Genomic DNA, 20,891 nt, shown 5'->3' on the forward strand with positions numbered 1-20,891 from the left:
AGTAATTACCACATTACATTTGTCTGAGTGACTGGGAGAGATCCATTAACTTCCTGCATAAAATGATACTTCACACAAGGCTCATTTTCCTGGTAGGAATACGTTTGGAAGGACTAGGAGAGAAGAGCAGCTGTAACTTGGTCTGATGCTTTCATTAGAGACTTCTTGTCCTTAAGCTGTCTCACAACTTACAGACAGGCAGCAGACCAGGGTGTCAGCCTTGTTTGGGGGGTTTGGTGGCTCTTGCACAGAACAAATCCCAGTCTTCATGGATTGCATGTTGTCTCTGTAAAAGATGGAATGATGCCTTGGCTTGAACATCGACAAAATAGTGAAAATAAAACATGGAGGGTTGTTTCTATTCTATTTTTTTCTACTCTGTTTGGGTGCAGTGGACTAAGGTCAAAGGCATGACTAGGCTGGTACCATGACTGGAGATGCCTGGAGTGCAGGGGTTATAGCCAAGTGGAAAATGCATTTATAGGGTGAGAAGTAATTCTTTTCTTTATTTGGCATACATAATTATGTTTGAGTTTTGGATCAGGGCCTCTCTGAAACAGTCAGAATTGTGATAAACTGGAGGAGCTACGTTACTATGTTTGATCTGAAGGTGTTTCTGGTTCTGCCCTTCCTGTATTGTGTCAAATTAAGCATTAATCAATTAGCTAGACTAATCTGTTTTTAATGTTGGGTATTGCTCATGTGCATTCCCTTAAAATTTCCATGGATTTGTCCCCTGTATTATGCTCTTAGACTTTATTTCTTCCCTTACTCTTTATTTAATGTGAAAACATTTTCTAGTTTCAGACTAAACCAAGATACATGTACACTTCTTTTGCTCAAATGACCTGGGAAAGCAAGGAAGGTGTTTCATGTTGTCTAGATACAGTTCCTTTACTAGGCAGCAAGTGTTTCCACTGAAATATGGACATGGATTCCTATCTTGCTCATTAGCAACATCAGGACTGACATTTTTATAGTGAAAAAGCTGTGCTGAGTTCTGAGATCTTAACTACAGAGATGCTGAATTTCCAGCTCCCTGCACCCTCTCTCCATGCATCTGCTCCATGTCGTGTTTAGGGAACTGTTGGCATATGAAGGAATTACAGAGAAAGTGTAGGCTAGATTAAGGAAAAGCCTTAACTTGTTATATGTTGTTTTCTCTCTTACATTAGTATAAATTATTTTTGCATCAGAATATCTGCTTTCATTTTTATTGAATAACTGGAAAGAGCTGATAATACTGTTCCAGTGCCCTGTTACCCGTGAGATCAAGTGGCATTTGCTTCCAGGAGCTGGTAAATCATGGCCTGGTTTGAGGTTCTATTAGCAAAGGCAAGGCTGTCTCTGAGCTGCAGGCCAGCCCTGGATACATCTTTAGGATCTCTGGCACATCTGTTGATGGTTTTCCATTTGCAGTGATGGGGAGGGCTCTTAGTGGGTAAAATCCCTCTGAAGCACAGAAGTTGCACAAAGCCTTTGCAGCATGTTGGAGGCAGGCCCAAGGAAAAGGAATAAATTCCTTCTTGCTTATCACTGGCTTGTTTTGACAAGCATTCACATCTCCTCAAAACAAGATCCCTGCTGAGATGGAATATGATATGTCCAGCAACTATTGCAAAAAGCAATGGAGAAGGAGATAACATCTTCCCAGGAAACACAAGCCAAGGAGCTGCTAAAGGAGGCATCAGGAAGCAGCAGAAAGCTCCCAAAGTACATCCATCGAAGCACAGGGAGACTGAAAGGAGCTGATGCCTGAATGGGAGAAGAGGGAGAAGGAACATTTAGCAAAAGGCAGCAGCAAGAAGCCAGAGACTGAATAAGGGAGATCCTCCACTGCTCCATGGAGTTTTCCTACTGAGTCCCTGCTTTGGAAATGGGGAAAGAGTTAACTGTGATGTTGAGTGAGAGGCTTTGCTCAGCAAAGCTCCAGGAGCAGCAGCTGAGGACCTGCCTCGTTGGTAATCTGTACTTATGCATTAATAAATAGGCTTGTTACTCCATTTGATACAATGCCATAGGGTGTTCTAAGGAGCATAATTAGTTTGCTATTAAATAGGCAAATGTATAATTCTTTTATACATCTATGGATAGATAGATGGCAAGACTAGAAAGACAACTGCCTTTTGCAAAACGTAGCACAGATAATTTCATTAAATAATTTCATAATCTACTCAAAACCTCAGGAGGCTTGGGGGTTGCTCCCAGCCTGTCAGCCCAGCCTCTGGAAAAACTCTTTCTCTAGACTAGTTTTTGTCAGAAAGATTGTATGTAAATTATATATTTAACAATATTTGACACAGTTCTTTATTTTTAAGGATGTTAGATCCATCCTGGATTAGATATTTTTCCTAATTACATTAATATTTAGAAGCTGACTGTTACCTATATAATTGAAATAAAACCTAGTAGGGATGTGGAACAATGGAAAGGCTTTGGGACTTTCTGTCATTGGTTCTTGCTCAGCTCTGTTCTGAATCAGCTTGTCTTTAAAATAATTATCTCTAAATTAGCCACTCAAGAAAGATGTCCAGAAAGATGACTGTGGCACATTTTACAAAGTTTTGTAAATTGAAATGAAACTGTGACCCACAGAAACAATTGTCATCTGGTGGTTTGGGTGGTTTTTTGCAAAGTTGAGTGTATTTACGAGGAGGAAATCTGGAGAAGAATATCCATTACTAAATGCAATTAAAGGGGAGGAAAAAACAACAGCAACTCACTGCAATTCTTGTAAAGAGCTCTGCTAAACCTCTGGGAATAGAAGCCACTGATGCTTCTGGTTCCAGAATTGTTCTTAATTATCTTATTGCTCTGTTCTCTGTTCTTCTAGTGAACTTCCCTTGATTCTAAAAATCAGCACATACCACACTTTTGCAGACAAATAAAGTGGAGAAGCAAACTCTGAGGGCTTTTCAGTCCAGGCACCCTGGAGGAGGAATATCTGGCACCAAATTCCTGTAGATCAGTGGGTGCTTACTGAGACTGGACTATTTTTTGGAAGACGGGATTTTTGTCAGTATTTGTAAGTTCTGCATGTATATTTGCTGTTAGTTCTTTTTAAACTCTATTATTTGTTATAAGTTGTGATGTGGCAGGGCATTCTATCAGAAATATTTCCTTATTTATTGTGTCAAATTTCAATGTATAAGGGTTTCAGAGAGTTCAAGTAGTTTATGTGTTTAGTAGAATAGATAATATTTTTTTAAAGAATCCTTCCACAGAATTGTGAAGCTTATTCCCTTGCAAATTCATACTCATGAGGAAATGCAGCTTTGTCTTCCTTATCAAATATGTTTTCAACAGGGTTTAGAAAGGAAAGCACATATAATGACTGGAGTAGGTTTGAGCAATTGCCAGGGAGACAGGATTGAACCTTTTCTGCACATTTTAACATTACATTTATTCCGTGGGAAATAAGTAATTGTATTTTCCATGGCCATCTCGCTGATGTTTTTGGCTCAATCCACATTAATTTAAATAAGACAAAAAATTAAAATTATACATGACTGTATTCCCACTGTATATTTTTCTATTTTCTTATAGAACTGATTTTATTCCTTTTCTACTGAAATAGTTGTTCTACTGTAATTTTAGTATCCTATTCCAAATGGAAATATTTTGATTTCTTATTTATAGAACAATTAAGTTAATAAGTTATTATGTTATTCTTTCTGGGTGATTCTAAAGACACAAAGAACTTGAAAGGTGAGTGAGTTAAATTGCAGTTATTAGTATTTTGTCCATTTGATGCTGGTTTGCTTCCAGTAACGCTAAATGTGCAAGTTTGGAATTGATGTTTTCTTTACATGGAAAATACAAATGCCCGACCAAAGTTTCTTTCCTGTCTTGCTTGCACAGAAAAAGGTAAGTGACCCTTGATGTAAATATGAAGTATTCCCATAGAACTGAAAATCCAGCTTTAATGTACAATGTGGGTTTGCAGACAACCCTCAGAATATTCTTGTAAAGAGAAACAACCTTGAAGCATGTTTATGATGTTGTTTTCACACTGAATTTACACAGGCTACTGACCACTGTAATGTGGTTTATAATGTAAGGCTTTTTAAAGATTTTGTGACATTCCTGTGCTCAAAGCTGTAGGATTTCCAAGCAATGTAGGATTTCAGAGAATGTTTCTAAGCCAGCAGTATAGCAGTTGGAGTATGATGTATTCCTCTCTCCACTGCTGGAGTTCTAGAACATTTTGAATTCAGTGGCATGAAGATAGCATTTGTCTGATTAAAACAGTTTGATAAGAAACCAAAAAAAAAAAAGGCATCCTGCTCTACTTTCAGTGGAGTATCTTATCTGTGAGGGTGGGAAGGCCCTGGCACAGGTTCCCCAGAGAAGCTGTGGCTGCCCCATCCCTGGAGGTGTTCAAGGCCACGTTGGACAGGGCTTGGAGCAACCTGGGATAGTGGAAGGTGTCCCTGCCCATGGCAGAGGGGTTGGAATGAGATGATCTTTAAGGTCCCTTCCCACCCAGACCATTCTGTGGTTCTGTCTTTGTTAACTTGTGTCAAGTTCTTTGTGGTTGTAAATCAGACAGGATCGGACGTGTGGTCTTACAGGCACCTCTTATCTGGGGTAACCTTTCCCTTTCTGTTTCTGTGTCTCATGTTTGAGGTGGCACTCCTCTCTTGAGAATCACAAGCTCCAATTTTCATCAAGCACTGCTATAATTCTGGCAAAGCCATTAAGTGATAGTTTTCCTGTGTGCAGGAAGCCCTCTGTGCTCAGCATCCCAGACCTACCGTGATGGCACAAACAGGCTGTTTTCACATGCCTGATATGATCACAAGAATAAATTGTGGCACAAACCAGTTAGAAAGTAGAGAAGAAAAGTAGAGATTGTTGAGGCTTGAGATTGTTTGGGCTTTACCAATGACTGGAGGAGGATGAAGCCCTAGTTTTAAGTAGGAGTCAGCTCTGCAGTGGGATGGCTGGCAAGCTCTGGGATGCTCTGGCTTGCTTTGTCCATTCTGGAATGGGTAAGGGCAGTGGGGACAGGAACAACATGGAGGTAATGACCTACTAAACTGTTCCAACTCTGTTCACAGTGAATCTGTGTCCATCTGCCTCATTTCTGGGATGAGAGCAACCAATCCACTCCCTGCTGTTCATGGAGAGTGGTCCGAGGCAAAAGGGGACTCGTGGCCCTGTAAAATGCTGACTTGAGGTGTTTGTGTCCTTCCTCACAGACTGCCTGCTCATCATGTCTTCAATTCTTGGGAAGATGAAGAAATTTGGCAGTTTTGACATGGAGGAATCTGAAGTGGCAGATGAACACACGGAAGGGGAGGAGTCTGTCCTGGAAACATCTGACAACTCCCAGGGCCCACCCAGCACCAGGGCACAGCCACCCAAAAGCAACATCTTTGCAAGGCGTGGGCGGTTTGTGATGGGGGATAGTGACAAGGACATGGCTCCCATGGACTCCTTTTACCAGATGGATCACCTGATGGCACCTTCTGTCATCAAATTTAATGTCAATTTGGAGAGGGGGAAACTTCACAAGTAAGTTTGCCCCTTCACAAGATGTGGTTGTAAGGAATAGTTTGACAACTGCAGACCATGGCTCTTAGAGCACCGTTTGTTCTCTCCACATGAGCATGACTGTTTTTTTCAGTTTCACTATTTTCTCTGCCAAAATAAGGAGTGTTGCAACTGAAAGGGACAATGGCTGTTTTGGCATCTCTGAAAATTCAGAGAACCCATGGATATTTTGCCCAAAATTAGCAGTAGGCCTTAATTGACTGTTCAGTGAATGGACATCACTCAGAAGAGAACAAGGGATTGCCTGGCTCCAGGCCTGCAGTTTCACTGCCATACTTGAGTGCCTCTTCTGAGTCCTGTTGTCAGTTTTGCAGCAAGTGATACACAACTTTATCAGAACAGTTGCTTGCAGGCTTTGTTGATCTTCTAGTCTTTGCAGATCCGTCTATTCTAACCTGTACTTACTACTTCACACAAGCAAATGAAAAATAGTATTCTGTTAGTTTTATAAAAAGTCTGTTAAATCTCTAGCTTTTAGTATCTGACTTTTAGTAACTGAAATTTACCCTTGTTAGGCTCCTGTCTGCAGATTCCATCACAGGCTGCTCAGAAAAAGCTTTCAAGTTTTACGATCGCAGAAGGATCTTTGATGCTGTAGCCCGAGGCAACACAAAGGACCTGAGTGACCTGCTACTCTACCTTAATAGAACCTTCAAGCATCTCACAGATGAGGAGTTCAAAGGTACCCTTTAGTGGCACATACCTTCAGTTGCCCTCTTCTTCCTCCAGTAGTGCTCCTGAGATGAAAACAAAAAAAGGATAATTATGTTATATGTCTGCAGGAGGTCCTTTAATAGCCACTACTGCCCTATTGATTGGGCAACCCATTGATTGTAAGGTTACAGGAGCTGAAATTTTTTGTGAAAAGCCTAAATGAGTTTCCTTGTCTTTTGAAAAGCACCTCATTAATTCCTGCTTGCCTGGGTATAGATGGGGGTCTGTAATAACTTCAATACATCTTCAATCTTTTGTGTTATAGAGCCCGAAACTGGGAAAACCTGTTTACTGAAAGCCATGCTGAATCTGCACGATGGGAAAAATGATACCATTCCCTTGCTGCTGGATATTGCCAGGAAAACTGGAACTCTGAAAGAGTTTGTTAATGCAGAATATACTGACAACTACTACAAGGGTAAGAGAAATGGCTGCTACAGGGGAACCTCAGGGTGCCTAGACTGAGTCTTCTTCAAGAAGCCTTATGCTTGAGGATGCAGCACCCCAAAGTTCCAGTGTGTGATTAACAATCTGTGCATTTGTGCTGGGAGTGTGTTCTGTGCAATATTCTGCCATTTTTGATATACAGTGATTAATAGCAAGTTCAAGGAATGTCCATTTGCTGTTTGTGGGGTTTTTTTTCTGTTCAGTTCTAGAGCTTTTTAGTCTGCAAAGCTCTCAGTTCCACCATCTGACATGGAGCTGAGTGAATTGCAGTGCTGAAAGCTCTCAGTGTGTACTAAGTGCTGAAGATTTCTGTCTGATGGCTGTCTCTGTAGGCCAGACTGCTCTTCACATCGCCATCGAGAGAAGGAACATGTACCTGGTGAAGCTCTTGGTCCAGAATGGAGCAGATGTTCATGCACGAGCCTGTGGGGAGTTCTTCAGGAAAATCAAAGGGAAATCTGGCTTTTATTTTGGTAGGAGTGAGCTCAGTATGGGCTTTATTGATTGAGTTATCCCAGCATCACCCCAAGTGCAAGCTGTTAAATAATCCTGTTTATGTGGGACTGGAGGCTCAGATGCCAGATGGGTTGTTCCACCATCAGGACAAATATTTACTCCTGAGCTTATAAACTGAGCTTATAAACAAACACAGTTGGTAGTTGATGGCGTTCAGTGTGAGCTTGGTGTTCTCTGAGCACTGTATCCTTTGAAAGGTTGTAACCTTCTGCTCCTGTCCTGTCAGTGCTTTTTTTAAGCAGCTGTGTTTCTGTCATGCAGTTAAAACCAAAGAAAATCTGATTCTAACAGCTATCACAAGAATTGGTGCTGTGTCAGAGGAATCCACCTTTTCTTAGTGCAAGGTGAAAACAACATGAACTTCATATTTTCTGACCACTCCTTCCCTTTGCTTCCTGTAGGGGAGCTGCCCTTGTCCCTGGCTGCCTGCACCAACCAGCTTTGCATTGTGAAATTCCTCCTGGAGAATCCCTACCAGGCAGCTGACATTGCTGCTGAGGACTCCATGGGCAACATGGTCCTGCACACCCTGGTGGAGATCGCAGATAACACTAAGGATAACACCAAGTTTGTAACCAAGATGTACAATAACATATTGATCCTTGGTGCCAAAATTAATCCAATCCTGAAGCTGGAAGAGCTCACCAACAAGAAAGGGCTGACTCCATTAACCCTGGCAGCCAAAACAGGAAAGATAGGGGTGGGTGAGACAAGGTGTTTAACTGTCCCGTTATTGTATCAAGTTATAGAGAGCACGTGTAAAACATTTATGCAAGATGGGGTTTGTAACTTTATTGTTGGAGCCTTTTAGTTAATAGAAACTGAGGCTGCAGTTTAACATGCAAACCTGCAGAGCCCTTAAAGGCCATGAAATGTGTGTGTATGTGCCCAGCTGATGTTATTCATACACCCCTGGTATGCAAGGCAGCTCAAGAAGAAACCACTGGAGCCCTTGTACTTTTGACTGCTGTTATAACTCATTTTCTGGCAGTCCACATTCAAAGTGACTGTGTGCTCAGAGAGGTGTAACACACACTTCTGCTTTTCTCTTGCAGTTTTGAAGCAGATAATGCCAAGCTGTAAGAGGTATTTATATTTCTCATCTCCCAGCATCCAGTAAGAAAATTAACTGTGTTTCCTTGAGAATGCAGTGCTCCAGTGGTTTGGCCTCAGCTCAGTTAAACTAGGGAGAAATTACCCATCCTTTCATGTGGAGATGCTGAGGGACAAGAAGTCCATTAGCACTGATATGTTGGTTGTATTGTTCTTTTGCAATTAGATTTTCGCTTACATCCTCAGACGAGAGATCAAAGATCCCGAGTGCAGACACCTGTCCAGGAAGTTCACTGAATGGGCATATGGACCTGTCCACTCCTCTCTTTATGACCTGTCCTGTATAGACACATGTGAGAAAAATTCAGTGCTGGAGATTCTTGCCTACAGCAGTGAGACACCAGTGAGTATTGCACCTCCTTTGCATTTTATTCCCAGGCTGGGGGAGTGCTGGGGAAGAGCTTCATGTTCCCCACAGTGCACCTTTTGCCTCCTTTCCATAAAAGAGCAATCGCCCCTCCTGAGTTTAAGGGAATGAGAGAGAACATTTGCTGAAGATGAATATAATTTGTTTTTCTTTCAAAATCTGATACATACTGGTCCCAGCAAGACTCTCCTCTTTCTCCTTCTGCTCAGAACCGGCACGAGATGCTGCTGGTGGAGCCCCTTAACAGGCTCCTGCAAGACAAGTGGGACCGGTTTGTCAAACACTTGTTTTACTTCAACTTCTTTGTCTATACCTTGCACATCAGCATCCTCACTGCAGCTGCTTACTACAGACCTGTGCAGAAGGACCAAAAGGTATGTCACTGTGGCATGTGTCAGGGGAGCCAGCCAGTGCATGACATCTCAGATCTGCCTCCCATTTGAATGTGTGCTCCTAACATCAGAAGTGTCCTCTTTCCTGAAGGGAGGAGGGAGATTTTGACCCTGCTTGATTCCCAGTCTTGCTGCAGCACATTCAGAAACTTAACCTGTTGCCCCCCACAATGTAGTTGCTTTAGGCTGCTGGCAAGGCCAGGTTTTTCCTGTCTCCAGTTCTGCTGAACATCTTCCTGTCTTATACAGCCTCCCTTCACCTTTGGTTACACCACTGGGGAGTATTTTCGAGTGACTGGAGAGATCCTGAGTGTTCTGGGAGGCCTCTATTTTTTTTTCAGAGGGGTAAGATATTTGAAAATTTCCCTTTTGCTGTTTGGGTAGATGTAGGGGAGAGTCAAACAAACTTTTCCTATTCATTAGCATTGGCTGCTAAAATGATCCATGTTTTAGTCAAGAGCGACAAATCTTTTCCTAGGCCTGATTAGGAGTTCTCAGGTTACTAATGAGCTAAGATACAATTTTATCTATTTATAAAAAAAGGTTCTCCTTAGAAGGCAACGAGCATCTTGGCAATTAGCTTTGCCAAAACTTAAGGGTGGGGTATTGCAAACAGCCAGCCCTCCACTAAAGGTTTCCTGGCTTAGCCTGAAGTCCCCCAGCTTCCCCTTGGCAGCCAGTGGAAAGGGTGCAGTGAATCCCAGGTCCTCAAACAGTGACTGAATGGGTTGTTGTCTTCAAAAGAGACACCAGATGTGAGAGAATTCAAGTGTTTCTGGAAGAGTCCTCCTGAGATATTGTGCCAGTGCTGTTTTCCAGCTGCTCTTGTGATTTTAATAGGTACCAGCTCCCTGGTACAGGGCTCAGGGCTCAGTTGATGCATTCACAGGTGATAGTTAATTCCTCCTTGATGCAAACCTGGTCTTGGTTCCCTTTTCTTTCCAGATACAATATTTCGTGCAGAGGCGCCCGTCACTCAAGACGCTGATCATTGATGGCTACAGTGAGGTTCTTTTGTAAGCTCCAATATCTTTGGTTGCATCTCAGCCAGAAACAGATGAGTGTGGGAGATCTGTAGTTCTGGCTGAAGCCACCTGTAATAGGTAGATGCTTTGCTATAATTTCCTGGGTCTTTACACCAGAGTAGCCAGTGGATATCACTGAACAGATGGGTCTGGGGCAGGGACCTCCTTTGGAGGTAAGGCAAATTAAGTGTCTAGATGTTCAGTGACTGTGTCATGCAGCAGAGTTAGGAATAGATCTCCAAGCTGGACTTATACACTGGGTGTGCAGAAATCCTCCCACTGCTAAAGGGAGCTTTGCCTCTGAATGTTTGGGTCCTTTCTCTTCCCAACTGGAGCGCGCTAAACAAGGGGAATCCCTCATTCTGCTGTACACCCCATGGGGCTCCTCTGTTCCCACCACCTGTGACCAGCTCAGCCTTCTGCATTCAGACCATGCTTGTCTTTCAGCTTTGTTCACTCCTTACTCCTCCTGAGCTCTGTGGTGCTGTACTTCTGTGGCCAGGAACTCTACGTGGCTTCCATGGTGTTCTCCTTGGCACTGGGCTGGGCCAACATGCTCTACTACACCCGTGGCTTCCAGCAGATGGGCATTTACTCTGTCATGATTGCCAAGGTCAGTGCAGGGAGCAGGTGTGCCCAGAGTGGGACACTGCTGCCAACAGCATTCCAGAAGACACCTTGCCATATCTGCCTCCATGATGCCACTGGGAAAGCTCATAACACTCTGCTAAACTTTGCTGTTGTCTTCTGAGTGAAGTGATAAAATTTAAGTGATGTAGAAAAACCCCCTGCTCCTCATCCATACATTTTAAAGCAGTCTTGATATGATGATGATGATTTTTATTGCCTGCCATGCTTCAAAATAACTATGATTGGACAAGCGTGGATGAAAGGAGACTGAGAACAGTGTAGACTGCTCTGGTGTGAAATGGCCCAGCTTTCCACCAGCTGGAAATTTCTTTAGGTATAGTTCAAATGTTACCAAACAGAGCAATTAGCTAAGAGGCTGGCTAATTAACTAGCTGGCTAATAAACCTCTCTGTATGGTGTAGACAGCCAGTCCAAGAGGGGAAGAAAGCTTCAACTGTCTTAATGTGGTTTGTACTCGCAAAGAGGAAACTATTTGACAGGCATATGTGTTGCATATGTGTGTAAACTGTTGCATGAATAACAGAGAAAAATGTTTTCTGTATTAAAGTTTATCATCTCAGCAGGATAAACAACAGTTTAATGCATGAACAGCCAGTTCATGCAAATGCCTTCTTGAGCTGAAGCAGGTACCCATTTTTGGTGCAGTTTATATTCAAGTTTTAGCAATATAAAAATACTCTGTTTTCATGTTGCAGATGATCCTTAGAGATCTGTGTCGCTTCATGTTTGTCTATCTAGTGTTCCTCTTGGGATTTTCTACAGGTAATTTTCTAATTGGAGTTACTTTTTGTTACTTTAGAGAGTCTCGGAAAATGTTATTTTTCAAGTTGCTTAGACTTTTTGTTTCCAACTAAAAACTAAAAAATTAGCCTACTTACAAAAAATATCTCTTCAGAATAACAATTATCTGTAGTAGTTTCATACAGCTTTTCATCCCTGGGTCTCAAACTGCTTTCCAAAGCTGATGGAAAAACATTCAGTCATCCTGTTCTGTGTAGAGAAAGCTGAGGCAACACCTTCTGAGAGGTGTCAGTTATAGGGAATATTTATAGGGCAGTTTCCCTGGAGTCAATGTACCGTGAGGATAACATGCTTTACCTTTATACTCGTTTCATTGCTTGCAAAGGAATTATGATCTCAAATTGTATTTTCATCCTGCCTATGTGATTCTTCTTTTGCAACAGCTGTGGTGACTTTAATTGAGGATGACAATGAGGGGCAAGAGACAAATACCTCTGACTCTTCCCGCTGCTGCCACGTGAGACGAGGCCGCACATCCTACAACAGCCTGTATTACACCTGCCTGGAGCTTTTCAAGTTCACTATTGGGATGGGGGACCTGGAGTTCACAGAGAACTACAGGTTCAAGTCTGTGTTTGTCATCCTCTTGGTTCTCTATGTCATCCTCACGTACATCCTCCTGCTCAACATGCTCATTGCGCTGATGGGGGAAACCGTGAACAAAATTGCACAGGAGAGCAAGAGCATCTGGAAACTCCAGGTGTGTTGGTTCTGGGAGGCTGCTATCCAAGAAAGGGGGTGTGGGGAATCATCAGAAATTTCAGAGAGAATCTTTAGGAACCGACATCTTTCTAAATAACAGGTCACTGCTTCTTTCTGATTCTCCTGAACAGCTCCTGAAAAAAGTATATTAGTTCCTTTTCCGTGTGTATTTGATGTTTTGCCTGAGCAGATGTTCCCAGTGTTCCACAGATGTTCAGAATTTAAGAAAAGAAGTACTTTTGTAATTAGACAAAATTATTTGGGCTTTTGATGATGGAAAATCCTGATCAGACTATGGAGCCAGGGATTATGCAAGGGGAAAAGCAATCTTTACCAGACTCTCAAAGGCACATCAGTTTTTGTTTGAGGTAAGAAAGGGAACTTCATAGTTCTAATCGCAGGGCAGTAATTGAGCATTTTTAATGACATTAACAGAGGGTGATATTTCAGAGGCGGTTACAGTGACTGCTCTAAGATGATGACAATGATAAATACTGAAGGTTTATAAAATAAAGGCAGTATTCAGGATTTGTATGACTTTGACCAGCAGCCTCTCAGTGCTCTGCTTTCTCTTACCTGGCAGAGAGCCATCACAATCTTGGATATCGAAAACAGCTACTTGAACTGTTTGAAGAGCTCATTCCGGTCCGGGAAGCAAGTCTTGGTGGGGATCACACCTGATGGCCAAGATGATTACAGATGGTGCTTTAGGTAACCTGTTTGTGTGTCAAACGAACAATCTTTTGTAGACAAACAACATTAAGGCATCTGGTGGTAGGAAGCAGAGCTTTCCCCCTGGAGCACTCTGAAAAGTAGCTCACTAATACTGTCTACAGTAGTCAGTTTAATCTGATTTTTAGGTCAGATCTGAGGCTTGAGAGGTGGCAGTTTGTGATAAAAGCTCATCCTGGAGTTGTCTGGTGATGCTTAGAATAGATATTGGGTTTGTTGTTCTCTCCCCAGGGTTGATGAAGTGAACTGGTCCACATGGAATACGAACCTGGGCATAATCAACGAAGACCCCGGGTACTCTGGGGACCTCAGACGGAATCTCAGTTTCTCTATTAAACCTGGCAGAGGTGAGGGCTTCAGTGACCTAAATCCTAGTATGGGCTACACACTGGGGATAGTAGCAGCATGGATTAATTGTTAGAGGGCACTCAGTGTTATGCACTTACTGATAATTCAATAACTAAGTTTATGTCATTTCCCATCAGCACAAAATGCGAAGGATGAAGTGGGCTCATCAATCACAGCAGTTTGACTCTTGGGAATAAAACCCCCATAGATCTGTCATTCTGAATGAAGATTTTACAAGACAGATAAGGTGTAAATCCTGAGGAGATGGAGCGGTGTATGGTGGCAACCAGATAGCCAGGAGGAGGCTTTTGGAGGCCCCAAGCCCTACAGTTTGGGAGCTCAGCCCCCAGCACGGAAGTATTCAACTGTGCAATCAGTCTCTGCTGTACTTGCCAGCTGAAATATGGAAAACTCATGCAACAGTATGGGCAAGAAAACCACAAAGCCCTTTCTTCCTGCTTCTTTCTTCTTCTTTCATCAGCTTCCTATTTAAACCACTTGTATATTTTCTGATTCTGTGGAGGGGGAAAAATTAACCATTCCTTTCCTTTGTAGTTTCAGGGAAACACTGGAAAACATTGGTTCCGCTTTTAAGAGATGGAAGCAGGAGAGAAGATACTCACAAGCTACCAGAGGAAGTCAAATTAAAACCTGTTTTGGAACCTTATTATGAGCCAGAAGATTCTGAGGTGTTGAAGGAGTCACTTCCAAAGTCAGTCTAATCTTGCTTTATTTTTAGGAAGAAGTTTAATTCTAGTTGTCTGTGTTGGCCCTGCTGGAAAAAGGCCAGAGGACTTAGGAAGTTAGTGTGTGCAAGGATTCACTAAGTATGCTAAATAAAATACTTGTTGTTTAAGCTCATGTCTTCATGGTTATTTTTAGCATAACCTTCTGTCTGCTTTTAGAGTCTCTTTCTTTTAAGAAGTATTTTTATGAGCTTCCATACACCCTGATTTTGTGGCTTTGCTGCCTCAAAACCCAACCAACCAAACTATTATGACACTGGAGATGGACTCATAAAAGAGCAGTGAAAATCACCATAGATATGTTCCTGTGAGAAAAGTTTCTTGGAAAGCAGATAAATAAATGGGACAGGAAAAGAATACAAAATAATAAATGATTTAGAGATGTTATTCTTTTCTCATAACACAAGAACAAATACACTCTGTGAAATTTTAAAGGTTGAATAGTCAAAACCGATGAAATAAATGTTTCTCTTACACTGTCTGAGTAAACTCCAGAAATTCACAGTTATTGTTACTGAGGCTGAAGGCTTAACAAGATCCCAAATTTGACATTTATTTAGATAACAGATGAACTTTGCACAAAGTAAGAGATAGTGGTGATACAGAATATATGTTTCAAAGGTCAGATGTATAATAATGTACAACAATAATAATCTTGAAATCAGAAAGTTTTTGTTCTTGACTTTGACAGCAACCACAGGGGGAAAGAAATCTGGTGCTGCAAATCCATCTGGCTGGATTTACAAAGAGAATCAGGAAAACTATCTGAGAGAGAAAATAGGCAGATGTTCTAAAACTACAGATGGGAGCTCTGGAAAGAGAGGAGAGCGTAAGGTAAATTGTTTTTGCTTTCTTTCCTTGCATCACTAAAGCACTTAGAGTTCACAGCCTTTACTGCCCATGTCAGTGTGCACATACAAGTATCCTTAAGTCAGCAGGGTGTTTGACTGTGGGTTTCAGTCGTTCCTGTGGCTGCATCTGAAGAACAGTTGTGCTGAAGTGCTGCTGTGAAACCAGGCCAGAGCACACCCAGCCTGTGCCAGGGCAAGGCCGTGGTGCTGGGCTGTGACACACCCACCGTGCTCCGGGAACACTCACCTGAGTCACTGCAGTTGGACTATGACACACTGGAGGGGCCCCTTGGAAATCGTTGGGAAAACTGGAAATGAAAGACATGGAAAATGGAGCTAACCTTTGAAACACAATTTTCATCAATACAGCCTGTAATTTTTCTGCATTTTCAGATACTGAAACAGTCATTACTCTTAAAGAGAAGCAATCAATGTATTTACACACAGGCTGCCCTTTGCTGCTACAACTGTGAGATGAAGTTTTGGGTTGTGTGCCATCATTTCTCTTACTGGGGTCAGGGTTTCTCACCCTGTTCCTTTCTCACGGGGTACTACAGCAATATATTTGAACAAAATCTTCAAACATCCAGCTGCTTTATTTGAAATAGTAGCACCATCTAGAGGACTAGTAATTCTTGTTTCTTTGGTTAGCATCATTCAGGACAAATGTAGTTTTAGTTTCACAGAGTTTGTAGGGTACAACCAGAGAAACTTGCCAAAGGATTTGAAAGAAATGCTTGAAAAAAATCAGAATTTAAACTGGAAATAATCAGAATTTAATGTCTCTGGTGGACAAGGAAACCACAAAGGATGTTTAAAGCAGTGTGTTTAATTCCATACCAATTTCAATATCAAAGGTGTATCTCTAAACACTTGGTAGCAACCTCTGTAGGTTCCACTCGAGGCTTCATTACACTCCATGCTAAACATGGCAAGAGACAATCCACATGTAAAACAAGCACAGCTAAATAGGCAAGACAAGCTGAGACAGTGTAACAATTTATTATTAAAACTATTTAGAATAAATGTAGAAAGGGGCTGACCGGCAAAACATCGTTGATTGTCTTCATGCCTTTGTGTTCCAGGCCAAATTTATGCTTGGAGGGACACCAGGATCATGATATAGCTGGAAAGCATTCATGAAATTTCTGTTTTCCCTGGGAGGGATCCATTTCTCGTAATTATCAGCCTGAGTAGAGGCCTAATCCATTGCTTAAATTCCACCTTGATTTACATCAAGTGCCTATCCAGAAGGATTGATCAGCTGCCCTGGGTAACCTGAACATATTATACACCTCTGCCTTCCTGCCCCTTCCTGCTCCAACAAGATTACAAATTACAGGAGACTTCTTAATAAAAACCAGAAATGCCAGAATTCAGACTGAAAACATGCATCAGTATAGTGCTGTGGTTAACAATGTAAATGCCTTATACTTGTGGGATAGGGTGGTGCTGGTGGGATTTTTGGTTACATTTTTAAAATCCCTTAATCTTGTCTGGGAAGCAAACAAAATTATCCCATTTCTCCAGAGGGAGTTATTACCAGCCTCTCAGAATTTCCAGCTATACCATCCCTCAGTTCCTGCAGTGGGCAGAAATTTGTTTCCCACAGATGGGGAAGTGGAGCTTGGCAGTGATACCAACCCATTGTTGCACACATTTATTCAGACTCAGCCAGGGCTCTGTTTGCCAGTTTACTTCCTTCATTTTCATTCCACCTCAGCACAGGGAATTACCTTTGGAGATGAAGGTGGGTCTGTTCAGGCAGACAGGGTGGGATGCCTGGAGGGGACACACTTGCTCTGAAGGGACAGACTCTCATGCTGGAGGGCTCCAACTAACCCCAAGGGAAGAGAGGTGGCTTGTCAGGAAGTGTTTGTCCTTTAAAAATACCTTTGCCAGGACTAGCACCTTTCTGTTCCCGCTTGTAAACATCTGCACTGAGGAGGAGAACGGCCTTGCAACAAATTATCTTTACTTGGGTTCTTTTATGGAGGTTCTGCTCACCTTGGCAGACATATTTTGCAGGATCTTGCAGAATCTTGAGCCCTTGGGGAGTTTTTTAGTTTGTAGTTTGCATAGTTATTTCCCACTGAGCATGTTTAGAAACAGCACATGGTTCCCATGCTCTTCTTTGGGGCTTGCAGGTGGTAAAAATCTGTCCTCTCACAGTTATTAGTCACATTAATTTGTGTCCACACTAAGTGCTTAATATGAGATGATCAGGTTGAACAATTGTATATAACCACCAGTTCCCAATAACCACATGGGCACAAAAGCCAAAGAAATGGAGGGTGTTGATGTGCTCACCTCCTGTCTGTGGGTGACAGCTGTAATTAGCAGTGACTGCAAATGTGTGTGGGATGGAGACAGCAAGAGAGCTGAGCTGGGCTGCCCTGCACTGGGAGGTGAGAATGGACTGATGAACCTGTGGGAAACCAAAGACATGATCTCAGTATTTACAGCATTGCCATACCTGAGATGCAACTGCTCTTGTCAGCCATGAAAACTGAACGGTTGTGCCTTTCAGACTCCAGTAATTTCTGAATTAGTTAAGAAAAACACACATTCTGACTGGAGAACTTGGAGCCACACGGCCTGTTCGTGTGCACTTGTTGTGCCCTCTGCCACAGCTGCAGTGGCAGCTGGAGTGTGAATAGCCCTCGTGCTAATTAAGCATTCACATTAATCACTTCTCAGAGCTGTTTTTAGTGGGGTCCACGGCAGAGCAGGGCCCACAAGAGGGCCCCCAAGCCATGTTTAGGGCTGCTGCTGGTCCCCCTGGGGCACCCCAGAACTGACGGGCCCCAGGACAGCCCCTCTCCCTCTGATGCCACTGTCTTGCTCTGCTGTCTCTGATCATTTTAATTATGCAGAATTATATTTATTTTTGCTAAATGCCAGCTAATTCTGCCACTCTTCTGAGGCATCTGTATGACACTGGCACATTCCTCAGTCCTGCATCTTTGCTGGAGCCCCCAGTACTCAAAAATCCACAAGGTGTGTGTGCCCAGTAAGTGCTGCTGTGCTACAAAACACAAGGGATCCTGCCAACCCCATGGCTTTAAGGGATAGAGCCAGCAGACTCAGGTTCTGATGCTTCAAGTTTTCAGAATCCCATAAATAGGATTTTTATACAGTGTTTTTCAACAAGCTGTTGTGGTAGATTTTCCAAATTCAAAAAAATTCCAGGTACATTAAAAATGCCCAATATGCTGATGATCAGGCAGTGTCCTGGGTGTTTAACACCAGCTTGCACATGCTAGAGAGAATCCTCCTGCAGTGCAAGGTGCTCCTTACATGTCTGCTCCATTAGGCACAGGCATGGATTTAGTAGGGCTTGGGAGGAAGGGGTTTTAATTGATGCTGCCAGATGCAGCATAGACATCCTGGGTCTTCTTGATGTGGTTATAGGGCTCTGAAGTGCTTTCCATGACCCACACCATGCACACTGGGATGACTTCTGACTCTGGAATAGTTTCCACAGAGAAAATATGGCCCCAATTCCTCCTACATCTGATGTTAATCTTCAAAATACGTGGTGGAGGGCACCTATTTCTCTGGGAAGGAGGAGAAATCAACCAACTGATCTCACTGGATTTCTCTCTTCCTGGCGTGTTGATGATGCTGTGGCTGAGCTGCATCACCATTAGTAACACTTCCTGTTTCAGTGTGCAGGGAATGAGTGGGCTCCAGGAGACGCCAACATTTCCAGAATCACGGAGGTTTTCAGACTTCATCATCATCCAGAGCAGGATTTCTCAGTCCTGGCTCTAATCAACCTCTAAAATCAACATTTTAGTCACCTGAACGTTGGTTTGAAAACTCGTGTCCCCTGGAATTGCCGTGTCAGCCGGCGAGAGCAACTCCCAATTACAGGAACTAAAGGAAGTGTCCTCCTCACTTGGCCTGTAAGAGCATGTCACTGTCTAAGTCATTTCTTTCAAAGCTGACATAGTAGGTTTATCCCAGACATTCCTCTTATTCCAGAGGAGAATGCGGATAATGAACCACATAGAGAAGAGGGATCCTGTCCCCAGTTCCTGTGAGTCAGAGGGGGAAGGCCAGGAGTGTTTAATTGGCAAAGAGGAAGACACAAGGAAGAAAATGTCCCTCATTACCAGAAAGATACAGAAGAGCTGAGTTTAGAGCTGGAAACAGGTAAAGGTTTCTCAAGAGGAAGATTTGCAAGGGCACATGGAAACAGCTATTTCTGAAATAAGCCCTGAATAACTGAAAGTTGAAGCACTGACAAAGAGAGAAGATGATTTACATAATAAAAGAGGTTTTAATTAGAATAATGGGTTGAAACTGAGACAGGGAAAATGTATCCTGACAAGATGATCTTCCTGTGGGGCGCATACAATGTGTGTCTGCCCAAAGAACTCCCTTTGGAATCATGGGAAGTTTCAGATATCAGCCCACATAAGCAGATAATCCAGTGCCATCCTGATTGCAGGAATGGGGGACCTGCAGGTTTTAGGTCTCGTTTTGGGGAACCAAAGTAACTGAGGGTTTATCTCAATTGGTAGATGTTCACCTTCAGTTCTGCTTCCCTTAATTTCCAGAAATAACTTGACAAAAAGTGGAAGGGGCCTGCAGGGACAGTTAGTGAGCATCTCATATGCTGCTACAGTGGATGCAAAGTTTGGGTTTCAGTTTAAGACATGAGAGTGGGTGAATTTTTGTTCCACTCACATTTTTTATGGGTCTAAACGGATCTTTGGAGGGGGAAGGGGAGCGAACTATTCCCCAGATTTAGATGGATGAGACAGATAAAGATATTTTCCTTCTAAAAGAGGAGATTTAATGTTCCTAATCAAATGACTAAACTATTAGTTCAACCCAAAATTATTATGACATACAAGTTCCTCCCCAGCTGTGGTGATCACCCTCCAAAACCTGCTTGAGTCAAACAGTGGCAGTACAAACTTGAGCAGAAAAATGTAGTGTATAGGTGGGGCCAACGCTTTCTTCACAGTGTGTTCCCTCAGGCATTTTCGTGTTGCTTAATTCCCCTGCACTGCTCAGCCTTACCAGAAACTCTGCACCACAACTGAAGATTTACTGAGGGTACAAGCTCAGCTGAAATAGTTGGAGAATGACCATGACCTAGCTGGGAATGTGAGGCTCAGCAGCCAAGAGAAGGTTGTGCTCTGGGAGACCTCACTGCAGTGTGATGTGTCGCACGGGAGGCTTGTCTCCCTCCTGGGTGACTGTGAACTGAGAGCCAATGGAAGTAAAAAGTGCCATCTCATGGTCTTAAAACTGATTTTATTTTTTCCTCCAAAGGTTCCATGCTTGTCTGAGCCTCTCCCAGTGACTGTGCACAGCCTGTGGCCCACAGCACCAGCAGCAAGGACACGCTCACAGGACAGGGACAAGAAGCACCCACCACCTCACACATCTGTGGGGTGTGTACAGTGAGGACTGGCAAAGGGCTTTGTAGGTTTGTTCTGTTACTTTTTGCCTTAGGAGTGGCAGGGGACAATTAACAAAAGCACAAATGCAGGAAAAGACACAGGAAAAGAGTTACAGATCCGTTCTCCCCATTGCTTGTTATTGTCTTGTGCTTATCTCATGTAACTTAACCAAGACAAGGGATAACCATGACCTGAAGTCAAATACTGATGCCACTTGCAAAAAGCGGATTTTTACTGCACTTATTTCAACTTACTCAATACTGAATCTATCCCTGCATAGGGAATTGGCCAGAGGTGTGGGAATTAGAGAGATTCAGGTGGAAGTGATCACACTACCAGGTGGAGAGAGGGTATAATAAGGGAGGGAGGGAAGCAGCTTTTTTTCTTTGGCAAGGGTGGGGTGGGTGGAAGCTGAGATACAGGATTGGGTTCATCTCTGCTCTGTTATTCTTAGTGCTTACATTAGCATAGTCTCTGGGAGCCCTGGCCATGGTTCAGCAGGGC

At 42.9% G+C, this 20,891-nt stretch overlaps 1 protein-coding gene across 1 annotated transcript; it reads left to right on the top strand.

Moving 5' to 3' along the window:
* The first annotated feature begins 76 nt into the window (after nt 1-76).
* On the top strand, nt 77-14,936 carry TRPV1 (transient receptor potential cation channel subfamily V member 1). Its single transcript, XM_039381054.1, has 18 exons — nt 77-1,968; nt 2,834-3,025; nt 5,205-5,520; nt 6,075-6,241; nt 6,539-6,691; nt 7,053-7,193; nt 7,638-7,936; nt 8,516-8,692; nt 8,926-9,090; nt 9,358-9,453; nt 10,054-10,124; nt 10,581-10,746; nt 11,480-11,546; nt 11,969-12,285; nt 12,871-12,998; nt 13,251-13,366; nt 13,923-14,079; nt 14,805-14,936. The coding sequence occupies exons 3-18, from the start codon at nt 5,219-5,221 to the stop codon at nt 14,905-14,907; spliced, it is 2,625 nt and encodes an 874-aa protein (XP_039236988.1). The 5' UTR covers nt 77-1,968; nt 2,834-3,025; nt 5,205-5,218; the 3' UTR covers nt 14,908-14,936.
* Nucleotides 14,937-20,891: the final 5,955 nt, after the last annotated feature.

Source organism: Pipra filicauda, unplaced genomic scaffold (assembly GCF_003945595.2).
Source record: "Pipra filicauda isolate LSUMZ 115617 unplaced genomic scaffold, ASM394559v2 scaffold211_size2331000_pilon, whole genome shotgun sequence".
Lineage (NCBI taxonomy): Eukaryota > Metazoa > Chordata > Aves > Passeriformes > Pipridae > Pipra > Pipra filicauda.

What these genes read in the sequence shown, in the direction of transcription:
- TRPV1 (XM_039381054.1), top strand. Translation starts at nt 5,219, where the DNA reads ATGTCTTCAATTCTTGGGAAGATGAAGAAATTTGGCAGTTTTGACATG. An exon ending in TCTATTTTTTTTTCAGAGGG is followed by an intron (nt 9,454 to 10,053) that starts GTAAGATATTTG and finishes TTTTCTTTCCAG; the next exon opens with ATACAATATTTCGTGCAGAG. An exon ending in ACTCTGTCATGATTGCCAAG is followed by an intron (nt 10,747 to 11,479) that starts GTCAGTGCAGGG and finishes TTCATGTTGCAG; the next exon opens with ATGATCCTTAGAGATCTGTG.